At 41.3% G+C, this 20,866-nt stretch overlaps 2 protein-coding genes across 4 annotated transcripts in view; one reads left to right on the forward strand and one right to left on the reverse strand.

The window, feature by feature from the left end:
* Positions 1-502, reverse strand: part of RMDN1 (regulator of microtubule dynamics 1) — a 52,552-nt gene extending 52,050 nt beyond the window's left edge. For all 3 annotated transcript variants that reach the window (XM_044914647.1, XM_021688667.2, XM_044914648.1), the window contains exon 1: positions 298-502. In XM_044914647.1, coding sequence (XP_044770582.1) covers positions 298-426 — 129 coding nt within the window. In that variant the 5' untranslated portion in view covers positions 427-502. The remainder of the gene's footprint in view (positions 1-297) is intronic.
* A 5,681-nt stretch (positions 503-6,183) lies between these two features.
* Positions 6,184-20,866, forward strand: part of CPNE3 (copine 3) — a 47,932-nt gene continuing 33,249 nt past the window's right edge. The window contains exons 1-2 of the mRNA XM_021688210.2: positions 6,184-6,258; positions 20,627-20,764. Of these exons, the coding sequence (XP_021543885.1) occupies positions 20,633-20,764 (132 nt within the window). The 5' untranslated portion in view covers positions 6,184-6,258; positions 20,627-20,632. The remainder of the gene's footprint in view (positions 6,259-20,626; positions 20,765-20,866) is intronic.

The raw sequence follows: 20,866 nt of genomic DNA on the forward strand, positions 1-20,866 counted from the left end.
ACTCCCTGCCGAGCAGGGAGTCTGCTTCTCCCTCTGACCCTCCCCCCTCTCATGTGCTCTCTCTCATTCTCTCTCTCAAATAAATAAATTAAAAAAAAAAAAAAAAAGAAAGTAGCCTTGAGAAAGGGAGAGGACCTGTCCCTTGCAGTCACCTGAAGAGCTCCAGGAACACCTGGCCCTAAGTACCTGCCTCAGTTCACCACATTCCCCAAGGTGATACGGAGCAGGCCGGCTGAAGAAGTGGGTGCCGGAACCCAGCCAGTAGTGAGGGGAGCGGAGTCAGGGCGGCGGGGGTACCTCAGAGCCGCGGAGTCGCCAAGTACAGCACAGTCCGCGGCAGCCAGCAACACCCCTCGAGAGCCAAGGTCCGGGAAAGACGGCACGTGCCCAAGGGAGAAAGTGCCAGAGGTGAGCGGCGAGCGCCATGATCAAAAACTCGCGAACTGACCCTTCACCCCTTTGGGCCGCTATGCAGCGCAGCAGAGCGAAAGTCTCTCCAGTCCTTCCCGAGAAAACCGCGACTTCCCTCTTCCAGGCCGCCTCTTCCGCTAAGCGATTTCCGGTCCACAGGTTCAGGGGGAGGGAAATACCCGGTTGGGGCGGGGGGGGGGGGGAACTTAGCCTCCCTTTCGCGCCTGCGCCGGGAGGACGGTTCCCTTGATGCTGTCGGGTTTTTGCCGGTACTTTGTGGGGGCTCTCCTGGCTTTGGCATAAGATTAATCACCAGAACAGAATTGAAAGTTCTCTGATAGACCCGATAATTTAAGTATGCAAGAAAAAAAATGATTATTATTTATAATTCTCTGCTGCCTTCAAAGATAGGGTAATAGAGGGTCCTTTTGGGAAATAAATAATTGGAAGAATTAAGCTGTTCCACATAAAGAAAGCAAAGAAGAGGGGCACCTGGGTGGCTCAGTCAGTTAAGCGGCTGCCTTCTGCTCAGGTAGTGATCCCAGGGTCCTGGGATGGAGCCCCTCCTAGGGCTCCCCGCTCAGCGGGGAGTCTGCTTCTCCCTCTCCCTCTGCTGCTCCCCCTGCTTGTGCTCTCTCTCTGTCAAATAAATAAAATCTTGAAAGAAAGAAGAAAAGAAAGAAAAAGGAAAGAAGGAAGGAAGCAAAGAAGAGATTGTTAGGAGGAGGAGTTCTGGGGGGAAAGAGAAGCCAGAGAAGATAAAGAATGTGAAGCCCAAGCTGGTCTTAGTACAAAACGATGTGGGGGCGCCTGGGTGGCTCAGTCAGTTGAGTGTCTGCCTTGTGCTCGGGTCATGGTCCCAAGGTCCTGGGATCGAGCCCCACGCCCGGGCTTCCTACTCAGAGGGGAGTCGGCTTCTCCCTCTCCCTCTGCCTGCCCCTCCGCCTGCTTGTGCTCTCTCTGTCGCTCGCTCTCTCTCAAATAAATAAATAAAATCTTTGAAAAAAATGGGAGAAAACAAAAAGATAAATAAAATGATGTGGACAACAAAGGGAAAAGAAAAAAAACTTTCTTACAACTTACAGCCATTGATAAGTACCTTCTTCAAGGAGCTTAGCTGCCTCAGGCAACGGTAGTTTGACATTAGCCCAACCTCTAAGACACTATAAAAATCCCTTTGGAAACTTCCTTTATCTCTACCTACACCCCACCCCCCCCACCCCCAAGATATATTTATATATGTTAGCAATCATCCTCAAAACATAAGGCACACTAATATACATCTGAAGGGTCTCATGACTAAGGTTTTACCAACAATATTGAATGACCTTTTCCTAACAACAGCTAGCCCTTCAAGGTCCTGGAAACCTTGCTTCCAAATTCCTTAGAGACTTACCTATCCCTAAACCCCTCCCAACTTGAAAGTATATAATCAGCCACTCCTTACGACCCCAGAGAGCTCTGTCTGCCCATGGGTCCTGTTCCTGTGCTTTAGTAAAACCACCCTTTTTGCACTGAAGTCATTTCAATAATTCTTTCTGTACTGTTTGCTCACAAGCCACAACATTTCACTTCAGAAAAGACTAGGGAGAGGAGGCCTCATGAAAGAAAGTTTATGCCCTTGTTTGCCATGGGATGTGTGGTACAAAGCCCCTGGCTTCCCCTCAAAATATTTAGTAAGATTGATACCTCTCACGAGAGTGGAATATTTTTGGAAGGAGTGAAGAGGTTTTGAATCTTACTTCAGGATTGATGTGGGTGAAAACACAAGCTGCAAATGGAGTACATACTATCTGGATTACATAACATTTTTTATGGGCAATAAGGGAAGATAATCACAGTTTTTTAAAATTAGGTTGCATTTATGTAGTACCAATATAGTATTACATAGTGTAATAACACATACTTATTTCATTTGTTCTTCCCAACTACCTTGTGAAATAATGGCTATGCCAAATTAATTAACAAAAGAACTGTAACTCAAAGAGATTTATTAAGCAAGGATACATAGGTAATAGGTATTGTTGGAAGACTAGAAGACTAGAATCCATGTCTTTGAACTCCAAGTCCAATGCTTTTATATGATTGCTGCCTCCACCACTTCCCATTAAATCAGCCACATTTCTTTACAATTGGATCAGTAATATCCTTATTTCCTTTGTTTTTAAAGTATATTTTATTTTATTTTTTAAAGATTTTATTTATTTATATGACAGAGAGAGACACAGCGAGAGAGGGAACACAAGCAGGGGGAGTGAGAGAGGGAGAAGCAGGCTTCCCGCTGAGCAGGGAGCCCGATGCGGGGCTCGATCCCAGGATCCTGGGATCATGACCTGAGCTGAAGGCAGTCGCTTAACGACTGAGCCACCCAGGCGCCCCTGTTTTTAAAGTATATTTTAAAAAGCACATAGAGTCTCTTCTTAACTTTTTTTGAACGCTGGTCTTTTTTTTCCAGAGGGAACCATTTTTATATATTTCTACTGGTAGTTACCTCAATATTCCTAAATTATATGTTCATATAACTAGGTGCCATGAGAATCCTGAAATTGAGTTTCTGATATCTTAGCCAGAGTAAATTTTTTCAAAGATTTTATTTTTAAGTAATCTCTACACCCAACATGGGGCTCAAACTGACAACCCTGAGATCAAGAGTGATGTGCTCTACCTACTGTGCCAGTCAGGAACCCCAACCAGAGTGAGATGTTAACGAAATTTTCTATTTTGAAAAAAAATTTAGATCCTTAGAAGAGTTGCAGGAACTCCCATTTCTTCACCTAGATTCAGCCGTTGTTAGCATTTTGTCACATTTGCTTTATCTTTCTTTACATATATTATATATAATATACATATTATATTCCAATTATTATGTTTTGTTGTTAAATCTTTTGAGAGTAGATTACAAACTGTCTCTCTTTTTTTTTTTAAAGATTTTATTTATTTATTTGACAGAGAGCTTGTTTGGAGGTTCTAGCAGGGGAGCGCAGCAGAGAGACACAGCGAGAGAGGCAACACAGGCAGGGGGAGTGGGAGAGGAAGAAGCAGACACCCCGTGGAGCAGGGAGCCCAATGCGGGGCTCAATCCCAGGACCCTGAGATCATGACCTGAGCTGAAGGCAGATGCTTAATGACTGAGCCACCCAGGCGCCCCTGAAAGATACTCTCTTATTTAGTCCCAGTACAATTATCAAATTCAGGAAATTGAAATTGACTGAATACTATTATTTAATATACAAATTTTGCTTATTGTCCCAAAGCTGTCCTAGATTGCAACCTCTTTTTCCCCAAATCAGATCAAATCCTGATTATAGGGTGCCTGGGTGGTTCAGTCAGTTGAGCGTTCTGCCTTCAGCTCAGGTCATGATCTCAGGCTCCTGGGATTGAGTCCCACATCCATCGGGCTCCCTGCTCAGCAGGGAGCTTGCTTCTCCCTCTCCCTGTGTGTGCTCTTTCTCTCTCTCTCCCTCGAATAAATAAATAAAATCTTTAAAAAAACCAAATCCTGATTATATGTTTATGTGCTGCATTTAACTGTCATGTTTCTTTAGTTTCTGTAAGTATGTAATATTTCTCTCTTGGCTCCAGGCCCACTATCTTCTCTTTCCTACAATGAGCTATAGTCTCTCTGTCAGGATTCCTTGCCATTCCACTATCTTGGCACCCTCCCCCTTGCTCCCATCCCACTCCACTGTTTCTTACTTAGCTAATTTCAATTCATCTTTCCTTTTTTTTAATTTAATTTTTTTCAAAGATTTTATTTATTTGAGAGAGAGAGACAGAGAGAGCATGAAGGGGGAGGGGCAGAGGGAAAGGGAGAAGCAGACTCCTCACTGAGCAGGGAGCCCCAACATGGGGCTCGATCCCAGGACCCTGAGATCATGACTTGAGCTGAAGGCATATTGGGTACTAAAAATATAAAAATTTAAAAAATATAAAACCATTCCCTTGTCTCTATTTCTATCCCTATTTTAGTAGAGCCAAAAGTCAGGAAGGTGAGGTATGGATATGGATATGTATTCTTGAAATTTTGAAACTTGCAACTAAATTAGTGGTATCTGAGGACATTCACTTAAATGTAAAATCAGGATCAAAAGTAAAACAAAAAGTTGTTTTTACAACCTTCAGTAAAAACAAAATAAAGCCCTTCTCTTCCTTCTCCCCACTGTCCTCCAACCACAAAAGTCTTGTTTCTGTCCCTGCAATTTGCTAAGTCTCTTTCTGTCTTTGTCTATCATTTCCCTGGTCTCAGATCTTTGCATGACTTGCTCTTTTTTTTTTTTTTTGACTTGCTCTTTCTTATTTTTCAGATTTCAATCAAATATCACTGCCTTAGAGAGATTTTCCCTCTAAAAAACCTCCCGTTTGGGGCACCTAGCTGGCTCAGTCGGTAGAGCACATGACTCTTGATCTCAGGGTTGTGAGTTTGAGCCCCATGGTGAGAATAGAGATTACTTAAAAATAAAATCTTAGAAACAAAACAAAACAAAAACCTCCCATTATCCCCAAGGCCCTCCCTATCACATTACCCTGTATTACTTTCCTCGTGGTACTTATGACTGTCTGAAATCATCTCATTTGTTTTTAATAACTTATTATTTGTTCTCCTTCTAGGATAGAAACTTCTGTCACTAGTTAATCACAAGTCTAGAAGAATGCTTGGCACATAGTAGGCACCCAGAAGGTGTTCAATAAATAAATGAATGAATCTTCACTTGCACTGATATAATTATTTAGAAGTGTTTTGTTTGCATTTTTTGGATTAAAAGTCCTTTTTTTTTTTTTTTTTTTACTTAGGAAAGTCCTCACTTGTTTCATTTTCCATGGTCTTCTGCAATTTATTTTTTTAAGATTTTATTTATTTATTTGAGAGAGAGATAGTGACAGAGAGCAGGAGCAGGGGGGAAAGGGAGAAGCAGGTTCCCTGCTGTGGAGCTCTATCCCAGGACCCCAGGATCATGACCTGATCCAAAGGCAGACACTTAACCTACTGAGCCACCCAGGTGCCCCTGTCTTGTGCAATTAAAAAAAATACATATCTTTTGCCCATTTTTCTTATTTTTTAAAAATCAATTTATACTTTAGATACTAACCCTTTAATATTAGCGTTGTTTTACTCATGTGTTTGCCTATTGATTTTGTCCCTGTTTTCCTCAGGCAGAAGTTCTCAATTTCTAGTAGTCAAATGTAGCAATATTTTCCGTAGTAGTTTGTATTGTAGGCAGCATCAAGTAGCCGTCAAGCAGGATGCTTTGAAATTCGTTTACTTAGAATTTGTGACTTCAGGCAAGTAGGCTAATACTCAGCTACCAAATTTCAAGTTACTCAATCACAGTTTTCTCATTTGCGAAATGGGGTTAATGGCACTAACTACGTCACAAAATTGTGAGAATTAAATGAGGTTCGGATGTAAAATGAGTCAGGTAGTGTGCACATTGAAAACGCTTTAAATAAGAATGGTTAGGAGTTTGCATTTCACTACCCTCATGATGATTTTTTCCTGGTTTCAGATAGTATAAATTTTCTCAAATATTTTAATTCCTTTATCCTTCTGAAATTTATTTTTGTGCACCAAGCAACTCATTTTAATGTCTAAAATCAGCTTGGGGCTTTCCATAAGCAAGAGATCTCCTAAAGAGCCTTGAAGCATCAGTCTCCTCTCTAGGTGCAGATCCTAGTCAGTACTGGGCAGTCCATGGCCGTAGTGGGCGGAGCTGCACCGTAGCCCCTCCCCTCCCCGCCCCTCTGCCCATTCGGCCTCAGGTTCCTGTGAATCCCCGCGCCCGGGCTACCCTGTGGACTCTGGCTACCTGGTCTCCACCCCTACCTGATTTACACCACTGAGAGCGGGATGTGAGTGCGGACTTCTCTCTGCTTCGGGGCGGGTGTAGCGGGGCCCCAGCAACCCACAGATCCCCCGGGGGAGGAAGAGAGCCCTCGCGGGGACCGTTCAGGCCCGCAGGCTCCAGGCGGCCCTCGCGCTGGAAGTGCACCCTGGGCTCAGTGCGGCGGGGGATCGGCCGCGGCGCGCAGAGGACTCTCGAGCCTCAGCATGCGAGGTCTGCGGCCTGGGGAGGCCCGGGGCTAGCCATCGCCTTCCGGAGAAGCCGGAGTTCGGGGCTCAGCTCTGGGCCTCGAGGAGCCTCCTGGGCCTTGCGTTCGTGCACCTGGGCAAGCGGTGCGCAGATCGCCAGCCTACCCCAGCGGGGAGGGTCGGGCCTGCGGCCCAGGGCAGGGTGACACGTTTGGAAAAATCCGCAGAGCCCAGTGGGGTGAGGGACTGGGTCAGCGTTCCACGCTTTGAATCGAATGCCGGGAGGAACAGGGCACTCTTCAGAGCATACGGGGGTTCCAGGAGAAGCTGCTAGATGGGGTGGGAAAAGCTAACTCTTGATTTCATAGTAGAGCAGAAGGTTGTGAGACAGGGTGTCTTAAAAGCTCCTGTTCCGGCTCCGGCTCCCATATTCTTCTGTCTAGTGTTTTGGGCTCACTACAACCAGGGACGTGGAGGAAGTGCAGTTGCATTGGTTTTGCAGTGCCAGAATCTATGGGAGACCGAGCACATAGACCATTAACGTTGCGCTTGGTTGGTGATCCACAGTTTCTGCTTACCTTTGGTGTTATCTTTTTGTGGCTGCCTCAATAAATTAAACAAAGAATCAGAAGGAATGCGGGATTGAATATAGCGATTTTTGGTTACAGTGACCCATAAACACTGTACTAGAAAATTTTTGTATATGTTGGCTCATTAAATGCTCACAACTACAAACTTAGGTGGTATTGTTATTCTGTTTCATACACGGAACTCAGATTAAATAATTTACCAAACTACACAAGTGCTAAATAGTAGTATTGGAGTTGGAATTCAGGTCTCTGTATGATTTCAGAGCACAGGCTTTATGGCTTAATGTAAAGAACATTTCTGCTTGGGGGGCGCCTGGGTGGCTCAGTTATTTAAACCACTGCCTTCGGCTCAGGTCATGATCCTGGAGTCCGGATCGAGTCCCGCATCGGGCTCCCTGCTCGGCAGGGAGCCTGCTTCTCCCTCTGACCCTCCCCCCTCTCATGTGCTTTCTCTCTCTCATTCTCTCTCTCTCAAATAAATAAATAAAATCTTAAAAAAAAAAAAAAAGAACATTTCTGCTTGGGATAAGACAGATAACTGGGTTTCAAGTCTATGCTTTGACGTTTGTTAGCTGTGTGACCTTGGGCAGGTTACTTAACCTTTTAGGGCCTGTTTCTGCATTTGTAAAATAGAGATAAAATACATCCTATGTCATAGGGTTTTTATGTGAATTAAGTAAGATCATATTTGTAATTCACTTAACAAAGTGAATTACGCATAGTGCCTGGCACATAGTGGTAAGCTACGTACAGCTACATATATCTTGCTGTTGTCATTAACTGGGGTCAGCAAACTCCAGCTCTGAGTGCAGCCAGCCAGAGCCAAATAAAACTTGTGCAGGCATGGAGCATAGGTAGAGAGAAGCAGGAAAGGATAAGAAAGGAGAACTGAGAACAGATGACATATATGATGGCAATTATAGTGAAACCAAGAGATTAATCTGTGGTACCCAGGGCCACTTTTTTGCCTTTCTGAGATATTTTTTTAAAGGCAGTTCTTTTTGGCTGATGTTTTGGAAAAATGCATCCCACTCTGGGTTGAAAATATTCAAAGAAAGCAAGTTTTGGGGCCTGGACCATGTGGAGACTCTCTGGATGTGAGGGGGAGCTGAATTTCAGCCCTCCCCAGACTAAAAGGTACCCAGCACAAACTGCACAATGAAGTGTGCAGTTTGTTCTCTTTCAGGATATCCTTGCTCAGATCTAGCCCCTGAAGAATGGAGAGGGAGAGGAGTTTTCAGGATGGGGGAAACAAAAGGATTCTTTGCCTTTTTAAGGGTGTGTAATGACTGGACACCTCTCCTAATTTCAGTTAAAACTGTAAACACTTTATAGACAATGGTCTTGATTTCCACATAAATTTAAGGCACCTTAAGTTTATACATATTCAAATATTTTTTTATATACTCTTTCCAATGCTATCAATGCAGTCCTGAATATTTCCTTTGCAGCATCTGTTCAGATACCCAGTTTACACTGTATCCTAGCTCCTATCAATTCTTGGTATAGCTTTAGACATAGTTTTCCTTGTCCTCCATCTCTCTGTACCATTGCTGTGCTTTTTTTTCTACTATTGTTAGAGTTTTCTTTTCTCCTTTTTCAAAATTTTTTTTAGTCAGTGATTTATTATGCTAGAAAGTATGCCTATCAGCAAAATTGAGAAAGTTAGTGTTGGATATGAAATATGACTAAATAACATTTTGACCTTCAAAGATCTGTAATGAGCCACCACTGATCATCAAAAGCATGATCTCTGAGGTAGCTCTTTTAGCAAGGATCAGTGACACCATCTGTTGGTGGTACTCAACAAGTTTGAGGAGCCCACACTTGGACATTCCTTTAATGTACCCACTATTGCCTTTACCCTACAGGTTAGCTTCCTTCCCACCAATGTTTTTCCTTCGTGTTCTTATTTATATTATAAGGATTGCTAGTATGGTTAAAAGCCAACAAACAATTAGGTAGAGTATGTGGTTGAAGATTTGTTGAAAGATTGGCTGAGAAGGAGATTTAAATGAGCACCTAAAAGTATCATAGATTTTATTTAACTATATTACTTAAGTTTCTGATATAATCAAAACCAGTCGTTATATATACATTTGGTAAGATGATGATAACTACATTTAAGTTGATTATGCTAGCTTAAATTTGAAGAAGGTAGTAGAAGAATATTGGGATTCTTTTGAAGTGTATTCTTTTAGTATATAACAGTTTACGAGTGGGCAATCTTTTTTTTGCAATCATATTTTTTAAAAACCATTAAAATCAGTGTATTACTGGCCAAATTTACCAACATAAATTAGATGGATAGCATATTAATACAGTTTTCCTATGAAAACTAGAAGGAAATATTACATATGCGTTTTAGCAAATCATTTTGAAATGTCCTCTTACCAAGTGTTTGTATTATGTCTGGTTCCTGTGAAAATTACCAAAGCACAGCATGGTTGCAATATGCATTTTCATCAGGCTACTTCAGTTTTCTGAGCTGTAGTTTACTATTCCTCTAAGGTGGTAGTACATGTTAAAATAGATATCTGCAACTGTAAAGAGGAACTTGTTGGACACATTTTCATCTGTTTAGGGATCAGGATTATTTAAAAAGAAGTGAAAATCAAAGCAAGTATTTCCTGATTGTGTTGTCAAGATAAGCTTATAAAATATCTAGAGGTGTACCCCACCTTCAATACTTCTCACTCTCCTCCCCTGCTTAATTTTTTTCTTTAGCACTTTTAGCACCTAAGCATACTACATATTTTACTAACTTATCTTTTTTTTAATAAAGATTTTATTTATTTATTTGACAGAGAGAGAGATAGCGAGAGCAGGAACACAAGCGGGGGCAGTGGGAGAGGGAGAAGCAGGCTTCGCGCGGAGCAGAGAGCCCGATATGGGGCTCGATCCCAGGACCCTGGGGCCATGACCTGAGCTGAAGGCAGGCACTTAACGACTGAGCCACCAGGCACCCCTACTAACTTATCTTTTTAAAACATTTTTAGTGATTTATTTTATTTAACCAGATATATCTAAAATATTATCATTTCAATATGTGATTAATCTGAAAAGTTATTGAGAGTTCTCACATTTCTTTTTCATATCAGTCTTTGAAATCATGCTCAGATCATTTCAGAGGCACCACATTTCAAATGCTCAGTAGCCTCATGTGACCAGTGGCTACCATACTGATCAACTAGGGCTAGAACTCCTTGATTACTGTCCAGACCATCTATAAAATTCTAACATCTAACAACTGAAGCTCTATACTTCTAACACTCTGAGGTTCGAGTGTGACTTTCTAGAATCCTATGATTCAAATAGTCTGTAACTAACACCGTAGGGTCCCTTGGATCAAATAGCCTATGATTCCAATGTTCTAAGAGTCTGTGATTCCAACACTTCAGAGTCTTTGACCTAGATAAGGGTCAGCAAACTCCAGCCTGTGGGCCAAATCCAGCCCATGGCTTGTTTTTGTAAATAAAGTTTTATTGGAATACAGCTATGCCTGTTCAGTTTGTGGCCACTTTCATTCTACCAAGGCAGATTGAGTAGTTGTGACAGAGACCATGAGTGACCTCTTGACCAGCCAAAACTAAAATATTTACTCTTTGTTCCTTTACTGAAAAAGTTTACTGACCCTTGATGTAGATATTCAAAGATTCTAAGATGGGTAGTGGTTTTACAGATGTTTATTTGATTGTTGTACTTTATAACTCACACATATGTTACATACACTCTTCTGTGCATCAAATATCACATAATATATAGTATTCAAAAGAGACTGGTTGCTCCATCTTAGGTATTCACCATTTCAGGCTTATATAATTCCATTAGGTTGATTATATACCTTTTTTATCTTTTTTTTTTTTAAGTAGGTACCACGCCTAACATGGGGCTTGAACTCATGACCCTGAGGTCAAGAGTCCAGTGCTCTACTGATTAATCCAGCGAGGTGCGCCCCCCTCCCACTTACTTTATCTTTTTTATTGTCTTTTTCCCTATAATGTAACCTTCAGGAGGGCAGGTTGTTTGTTTTGTTCATTGTTCTCCCAACACCTCAGAACAGGACCTGGCACACAGTAGATACTCTATAAATAGGTGTTGAGTGAATGAATAGTATTATTGAACTGTTTGTGGTTGGGAAATAAAAGGGGGTTGCCAGAAAGTTAAAACCAGTTGAAATTTATGTGCTAAGTAACCATAAACGGAATATTCTTGAAATCAGGAAATGTATAAACATTTCAAAAGTCCTTGCTCAACATATAAAATTTGATTATTTTTTAAAAGATTTTATTTTTAGGTAATCTCTATACCTAACTTGGGACTTGAACTCACAACCCCAAGATCAAGAGTCGCATGTTCTACCACCTGAGCCAGCCAGGCGCCCCTGCTCAATGTGCAAACTTCAATTTTGAGAATGAAGTAGTTGTAGTTGTTCCAGCTTTAAACTGAAAGAGTTTTTTGTGTTATTGTTCACCATGAACTGGAAAGCAGCACAAAGTGACAAAATGTGAAATGCCCAACTAAATATTGTACATGCCCAGCCAGCTAAGAAGAAAAGGAGGGGAGCCGAGTTTTAGGAAGCATGCTTTTTGAGTTCGGCACAGTTGGATAGTAGGGACAGGTGAGAAGTTCTGATGGCTGGCCCAACATCTAGGAGATTCCAGAAGGTGGGGAGTTCTTAAAGCGTTCTGAACACCAAGGGACATCAGCCTCAGCAGGTTGATGTGCCTTTATATAATACCCAAACTGCCCTCATATCACTGAGCCCTTAGAATTTTAACATTTTTCAACTGAGCATCCTGGAATTTTCTGCTAGGGGATGTAGCTCTGATTTTTATCAATGCCATTTTTGGTAAAAGATGATTCACTTTGTAGATACTTACTTTGTAGCTAATTTTGCCAAGATGCGTGTTTCCTAAAGTGAGGCAATATTGAGATGTTGCAACTGCTTCTAACTTTTATTAACACCTCACTCAGTGCATCTACTATGAACTGTTCATTTGATAGGCTTGACAATATAATCAGTGACATTTCCAAAATGTGTATAAAGCAGCCGTTGGGATTAGTAAAGCAGTCTAACCTGAAACACATGTGAAGTAAACTCTATAGCCTGCTATGAATCATAGAACAGATCAATAGAATCTTAGGAAATTTCAGGGCGCCTGGGTGGCTCAGATGGTTAAGCGTCTGCCTTCGGCTCAGGTCATGATCGCGGAGTCCTGGGATCGAGTCCCACATCGGGCTCCCGGCTCGGCGGGGAGCCTGCTTCTCCCTCTGACCCTTTCCCCTCTCATGCTGTTTCTCTCTCGCTCGCTCTCTAAAAAATAAATTAAAAAAATCTTAAAAAAAAAAAAAAAGAATCTTAGGAATTTTCTAGAGAAATCAAGGAAGGGGCCTTAGTTAACTGCTCACTTTGTAGCAATAAGGACAGGGTAAAACTGCACATACTTTCTGTGTTTAAAGTAAGAGTAAGGGAGGGCTGGGTGGCTCTGTCGGTTAAGCATCTGCCTTCGGCTCAGGTCTTGATCCCAGGGTCCCCAGGACCCTGGGATGGAGTCCCGCATGGGCTCCTTGCTCAGCTGGGGGCCTGCTTTCCCTTTGCCTGCCATGCTCTCTGTCTCTGTCTCTGTCTCTCTCTCTCTGACAAATAAATAAATAAAATCTTTTAAAAAAATAAAATAAGAGTAATACAAAAATATATCTTTTCCCAGTTCTGCATGTTCAGGTATCAGCCATAGCATTGCTATCTAGATTTTATTCAGGATTATTCAAGAATCTGGAAATTAATAAAAAAAAATGGTGGTCAAAAGCTGATTCCTTTTGCTGCTGTGATAGGAGCTGGGAGTTAAATAATGTGAGATTCCACGGATGGTAGTAAAACTCACTTCCTTATTATGCTGCATGTACCTAATAGATTGGGCCTGGTGTTTTGTTTGTTGATATACAATACTTTTTCAAGTCATCTGGGGATAGAGAATTTAATAACAATTTCAAGCAAAGGTACCTAACTGGTGGGAAAGTATCTAAATATATATTTTTTCAGCTACAGCTTTTTCAGTAGTGGGAGATGGAAGCTGAATTTGGAAAATTTTATTCTTTCCTTCCATTTCTCTTTTTGGTTCTTATACATTTTCTGCTATTTTCTACTTTTTAAATTTTTTTACTCCTTTAGTACCACTTCCTAACAAGCTCTGTATTCACTGTAATTAAATTAGTCATAGAACATTAACTAGAAGAGGCTTTAGAAGTTACTTAAAGTGATTGGCTCAACTCTTAGAATTAACCGTTGAAAAACCTGAGGCCTAGAGCAGTTACAGCCCTTGGAGCATGTGTGGTAGGACTGACACAGAACTACCCTCCATTTTTTCCCACTCCTGGTCCAGTGACCCTTCCTGTTGGTCCCTTTTTCACATTAAAAAGAAAACGTGCCCTTTTCTCTGTTTATGTGCTCTAATGCCTGGCCTATTCTAATTGTCTATCCCCATTTCTAGTATTCCATTGCAGGGATTAAAAAAAAATGTGGTCATCTCTTCTTTCCTCCCTCCCCCCTCCTCCCTCCTTTCCTTCCTTCTTTCTTTCCTTCCTTCCTTCCTCCCTTTCTCTCTCTCTCTCTCTTTCTTTCTCTCAGACTTTATTTTTTGACAGAGAGAGAGTGAGAGAGCACAAGCAGAGGGAGCAGTAGAGGGAGGGGGAGCCTGACCAGGGAGCCTGACACAGGGCTCAATCCCTGGACCCTGAGGGCGGACTCAGACACTTAACGGACTGAGCCACCCGGGTGCCCCAACGGCATCACTTTCTTAATAAATACAGTGCAAGCTTACTGTACATTCCTTTAATGTAAGTTTTTCCCTGGATATTAAGTGTGGTATATTCCTGAGAATTAATGTTGCTGCCTTCAGAAAGCACTGAGATCCTGTGTCCCCCATGTAGATCTGTATATGTAGAGACTCCAGCAAGAAGAAAATGCTTTCTTGCCTTAAGTAATTCACAATGTAATGGGCTGTCTGAAGAGGAACTGCTGTGATGTAAATACAAACCATTCCAGTTCTTCTACCATTGGGCCATTACTGTTTATTCTGGTTATCTTTGTTCAAGAAAGATAATTATAGTTGTAGCCTAAAAATTAATCTTCTATGATTTTATAAGATCATATTCATTAATTTGTGTCAGGCTGAATATTTACATTTGCTATACTAACTAAAAGCTATATGGAAATTAATTAAAGAATATTGCTGTTATACTAAGTAATGATTAATTATAGGCTTTAGAGCTCTGAGGGCATTTGGCATGATAGGAAGCAAATCTGGGTTCTTGTCCTGGCCTTGCTACTTATTAGTTTGTTTATCTTGGGCAAGTAATTTAAATGTGGCAACGTGAATATAAATTCTTTTATAATGGAGTATAGTTTTAATCCTTGGTAAAAATAGAAATCTGTAGATTTCTTCTCTAGCTCTGAGGGCACTTTGATTGCTTCCTGTCTGCACCACACAGTTTTATATTGTTTGTGTTTTTTCCATGTATACGTGGATAGCTAGGTATTTTGCTTTTGCTTTGCATTCTTCCCCCACCCTGTACAGAACACTTAGAAGATACTCAGTAAATAATTGTTGAATGGATGGATCTCCCCAATATGATTATAATGAGTTCCAAGGTCTTCTGTTGCTGTATCATGTCCCCACTACCTTTAGCATGATAATGGGTACACAGTAACCTCTTAATGTAAACACTTGTTGATTTGACCGGGGACCTCCAGGTAGTGGCAGCTTTTAAATTGACTGCCATATTACCCTTCCCCCACTTTTTTGAGGGAGGTTGAGGGGGACATTTTTACTGTTCTGAGCCACACAATTTGAGAAACGCTGCATGGGGTGTGTCCTGCTGATGTTGCTGGGCCCTATTCCAGCTGCCCCAAAGTTACCCTGCTTGCTCTCAGTGGAGGTCATGCAGGATGCACTATGGATAGCAGTCAGTGAATCATGGTATTAGAACCAGAAGGAACCTTTGAGAACTTTGTAATGTTGCCAACCTCCTCATTTAGTAGCTAAAGAGTGAAGTTTACTAAAGACATTGGTGGCTGGGCACTGATTCTCCCTCCCAGTTGTTCTACAAGGAATAATGACTCACTGACACTGGCTCTGCCTCCCTCCCCCATGTGCCAACTATGCAGTAGCTCAGGTAAACAAACTGTACTGAGAGAATTTAGGGAAATTAGCACTTATCTATAAGAAAAGCTGCCTGCTTGGCAAATTAATTTTATGTAAATCCCAGACATTCTTTTATTATTTTTCTAAGAAGTTCTTTATAAACAAGGATGAGAAAGGTGCATTATGTCTTACTATTGAATAAGAAGCCCCTAATGCTGAGACTACCAATTAAAATATTTGAGTAGTTTATAAAATAATAATTGCTACAATTCATAGAATATCTAAAAATGGCTGAGTGCCCTACAGACCTACAATTGTCAGATAATTTTTTTATCCCTATTTTATAGATGAGAAAATTGAGGTTCAGACAGATAATTTGGTAAAGCTGACACACCCAGATAAATAATGAGAAGGAAATTTGAACCAAGCCTCCTGACTCCAAAGTTACTGCTGTTTCAGACTTAAAAAACCTGTGCCAGACATCGTGCTTCAGGATGCAGAGGAAGCAGTAAAACACAGGTCCCTGTCCTCAGCACATAGGCGTTAGAAAGGGTGTGAGCCGCGCGTGCGTAAGTAACAATAGTGGACAAGTAACGATAGTGTCAGTACCATAAATGCCCTACGGGGGTATCAGCAACAGCTTTATGGAGAGTGTCTTTTGAAATGGATCTGGAAAAACTTAGATGGGCAGGCTAGGGGCAGAAGTAGACAGAGCCATGAATTCCAAGTATAGCTAATTGGACTAGGGTAGGCCCTGGGTAGCCAGTAATGATTTTTTAAAAAATTTATTTTATTTTATTTTTTAATTTTTATTTTTTAAAGATTTTATTTATTTATTTGACAGAGAGAGAGTGAGAGAGCACAAGCAGGGAGAGTGGCAGAGGGAGAGGAAGAAGCAGGCTGGGGCTGGATCCCAGGACCCCGAGATCACCACCGGAGCCAAAGGCAGACGCCCAACCGGCTGAGCCACCCAGGCGTCCCTTATTTTATTTTTTAAAAGATTTTATTTATTTATTTGAGAGAGAGAGCGAGCACAAACAGGGGGTGCGGGGAAGGGACAACGGGAGAGGGAGAAGCAGACTCCTCACTGAGCAGGGAGCCCAATGCAGGGCTTGATCCCAGGACCCTGGGATCATGACCCAAGTGGAAGGCAGACACTTAACCAACTGAGCCACCCAGGGGCCTGGATTTTTTTTTTTTTTCAATCAGAAGTGATAAAATCATGATATGAATGGAGAGAGAATGGCAGTGGGAGTGCCCATCTGGAGACCATTAAGTAGGCAGGCAGGCAGGGCTACAGAAGACCTGAAGTAGTTGTGACCATGGGTATAGAGATAGTTCTACACCTCCACAGTTGAGAGAGATTTAAATTGTACTAGGGAGAATCTCCTCTACTGAGTAGATCTAAGGAGTACCTCTAAGGGAAGATGGGAAAAGAGAAAGCATACAAGACTTAAGAATTTTCAGCTAGGGCATAGGAGTGACCACATGCTTTAAATTTCATAACATTCAATGATTAGGTCTTATTTTTTAATTCCTTTGAACTGTGTTATATAATGTTGGTTCAGGAAAATTAGGGTTACTGGGAGAATGGTTGATAGGTTTAGTATTTCCAGGTGTTCTTTGCGTTTTAGAAACCAGACAATTCTCCAATAAATAATCTGTGTCGTAAGAAGCTATTGTCCACTCCTAGAGGCTCTTTCTGTCTTTTCTATCATCCTGCTTTTTGGGTAGTAAAGTACATAGAATCACTCTTCAGTTGTACAGACACATTCCTCTGCCTGGTCACTTATCCCAGCCAAATCTCCTATTTTCCATACTCAAAGGGTACAAAACATTTGTTTTGTTTTCTTCCATCATAAAGGAATACCCTACTGCTCTTTTTAAAATTGTATATCATGTGCTGGATGATGACACCGAAAGGAAATGAAAAGAGCATCATGGTGAATGTTGCTGTTAATAAGGTTCCAGACCTGATTATTTATGTAATTTCTTCCATTTGTTATTCAGCCATAATGAGTTTCTAGAAGAAAAACGAGGCTGCATTCCGAGTTGTTTTCATGGGGGGATGCTGTTAATAGAGGAAATTCGTGTCCTAACAGCAATGTAGTAATGTAACTGTGAACAATTTACTAAATAATCAGGTGTGTCTGGCATGTTGTTTTGTAGCTCTTGTATGAGCATTGTTAGGGAAAAAAAAAAAATAATGCTTCTCTTGATGTGTTGTCTCCTCGCTATGAGACTGACTTCACACATAAATATGGTGCATTTTCTGTTGAATTCTCCCCATCCTTGGAACTTTGAGGGCTTTCTGCTGGCTGGTAGACAATTCTTTACATGTTCTTCAGGAGCTTTAGAAATCCTTACTCATTCTAGGGGCGCCTGGGTGGCTCAGTCATTAAGCGTCTGCCTTCGGCTCAGGTCATGATCTCAGGGTCCTGGGATGGAGCCCCACATCGGGCTCCCTGCTCAGCGGGAAGCCTGCTTCTCCCTCTCCCACTCCCTCTGCTTGTGTTCCCTCTCTCTCTGTGTCTCTCTCTGTCAAATAAATAAAATCTTAAAAAAAAAAGAAATCCTTATTCTAAATCTGTTCACGGTACTGCATTCTCCTGGGTACAGCTGACATACAACTTGTAAGACTTAAACTACCTTATGCAAAAGAAGAAAATTATACAACTAACATTTATTCCATAGATTCTATGTTAGATATGAAAAGCAAGATGCCCAGCACATGCCTGATTTGTAAGTTTACTTACAGTATCTCCATTTTCACTGATATCTAGGCTCAAAAAGTAATTTATTTGCGGTCACACAGCTATCACCAGATGCAGGATTCAACCCAGGTATTACTCCAAATTTACTCCAAATTTGTTCTTGTTCCTATATTATAGTTATCTGTTACTATTAGTGCAGCAGGAGTTCAAATGACTTGGTATAGGACTTGGTGTAGGTTGGAATAATTAGAGAAATCATCATGGAATAGACTAGTAAAAAAAAAAAAAAGAAAGAAAGAAACATGGGATACATGGGAGAAGATCAGACCTGGAGGCAGGTAGTCCTAAAATAATATAATAGTAATAAACAACTTTGGAACACTTACTATGTACTAGGCACTGTTTAAATATATTCACCCATTTAGTCCTCGCAACAACTGTATGAGAAAGGGACGGTTATTTATTTTCATTTTGCAGATGAGGAAACTGAGGGGCTATAGGGAGGTTGACTCTCACCTGAGGTCACACATTAAGTCAGTGTGGGATCCAGATGAGAACTCATTTGTTTGATTCCAGAGCCTATCATATGGGGCGATGAAAAGAAGGGGCAAAGACCTGAGCTGAGATCAAGAGTCGGACACTTAACTGACTGAGCCACCCAGGTGCCCCGACACAAGTGACATTTAAAAATAAGCCATTTCATCCTATTATCCCCAGTTTGAGAACTTTCAGTAACACCTTCTTATCCACCCCCTGAGTCCTTCAGCCTGGCTCTCAGGACACCACACTTGACCCTCTTCCTGTCCAGCGTGGTTTCCCCCAACGTGGATGCTCACTTCTGTGACACATGATGATGAGGTGTCCTCACTGTGCCTTCTAATGTCTTGATTCTTTTCTACCTCTGTGCTGTCTCTCTCTCTTCACCTAATGGAATCCTTCAAAGCCCAGGGAATGTCAATCTCATCCACACTCTTGGTACTGTTAATTCTCCCCTGTCTGCTTCAGTGATTTCTCCTTGATCTTTTTATCTTTGGCACATATTGTCAGCACTGTGTATTTTGGCACTTAATAATTTTGACAATGTAAGGTGGCAAAACAAAGACATCTGAATTTATAGTAGGTTTAGTTTTACAAAATACCTGGGTAGGGTATTTAGTAGGCAAATTGGGAATTTGTGAATTTTGTTTCTTTTAAGGAATAATTCTGCTTTTAAAAGGAATTTCTAGCGACTAAGAGTATGAAACCGACCTCATTATTTCACAAATACTAAATGCTGGTCTTGATTTTTGACACACATTGAGGATTGCTACGATTTTTAGAGTCCGTTAGAATAATTAAAGAGTTTCCATGAGACATGAGTTGTTTTTGACATTGCCAAAGGGCTCTTCTCATAGTAATTCTTAACATTTCAGACCTGATTAGGCATTTTGTACAGCACAGATATCCTGTTTAAATATAACAGGATGATGAGTGGATTTGTTCCTGTTGTCCCAGAATTTCAGCTGGTCTCAAAGTGGAGGTCAAGGGCATTAAATACTCCATATTCTAAGGATGTCACCAACAGCTCTAGGGGAGGAGTTATCTTCTTACCTCCAGAACCTGTCCTACCATCATCAGCCTCCACTGCACTCTAGACAGCTGGCTAAGTGGACTTTCAGCCGAGGAATGAAATGCCTGTGTCCTCTTCTTGGTGACACCTGCAGTCCCTTTCTTTCCCTGGGTTCAGGGAGGAAAGCAACTCACCCTCAATGCGTCATCAGCTCTCAAGGCCAGCTCCCAAGTACTCCACCCTGACCCCAGTCATCTTCATATATTGGTTGGAGCTGGAGCGAGGAGGGGTGTGTGAAAGTTAGGCTAACTGTGGTATTTCTTAGCAAGTCTTGGGGAAACATGAGCCATGCCTATTCGTTGGATGCTCTCTGTGGAAGACTGGGTTTGCCAACCTTGTCTACACATTGGAATCATCCAAGGAGCTGATGCCCAGGTTGTACCCTAAACCAGTTAAATCTCTTTGTGTGGGACTCCAGCCTCAGTGGTTTTGAAAACTCTGCAGGTGATTCCAGTAAGCAGCCAAGATTGAGAATCACTGCTGTAAAATGTAGGAGGATGGGGTGGGGAAAGGAGGGGGTATTTGAGGTCTTTTATTCCCCAGACAAATTTTTTTTTTAAGATTTTATTTTTAAATAATCTCTGCACCCAGTGTGGGGCTCAAACCAACAACCCGAGATCAAGAGTCTCATGCTGCACCAACTGAGCCAGCCAGGTGACCCCGAAATTCTTTGAAAATAAAATATCTCACTCAGTATCTTGTTAAATAAAAAAATACAAATGAAATAAAGGTTGTAGTTTGATTCATTTTGTTTTTCAGCTACATACTGTGTTTACCTTTATGTGAAAGATCAAGATTATATTTGGACTTTTTCTGAATGGCAAAACTTATAGTAAAGTGAAAAGAAGATTAATATGTCTTATTGGCCATTTTAAAAGCTGCATTTTATTGTCATACAATAAATGAGTTTCATCCCAGCAAGAGAATCTGACCAAAGCAACATCACTGGGATGGGCTAATAGTCATCTGAATTGCCAGGAGGCACATATTAACAGTCTTATTCTAGCAAGCTTACTCCGGGATCCTATTCTGACAGTTTGTCCTAAGAATTCAGCTATTTCACTGGGAATGTATGTACTTCTTAAAGGCACCATTTCATTAGCATCCTCATTTCCTTGGTTTTCTCACAGCTCGATATGGCTGCCCAATGCGTTACGAAAGTGGAGCTGAATGTTTCCTGTGACAATCTTTTGGATATGGATGTAGGGTCGAAGTCGGACCCTTTATGTGTGTTATTTTTGAATACGAGCGGTCAGCAGTGGTATGAGGTAATGTTAAATACTGTAGGTGAAAAGCAATCTGAATTGCTCTTTTGATAATGTGAAGCCCTTATTATAACCGTTAAAAATAATGAAAACATCTCATCTGTT

This window comes from Neomonachus schauinslandi, chromosome 4, assembly GCF_002201575.2.
Source record: "Neomonachus schauinslandi chromosome 4, ASM220157v2, whole genome shotgun sequence".
Taxonomy (NCBI): Eukaryota; Metazoa; Chordata; class Mammalia; order Carnivora; family Phocidae; genus Neomonachus; species Neomonachus schauinslandi.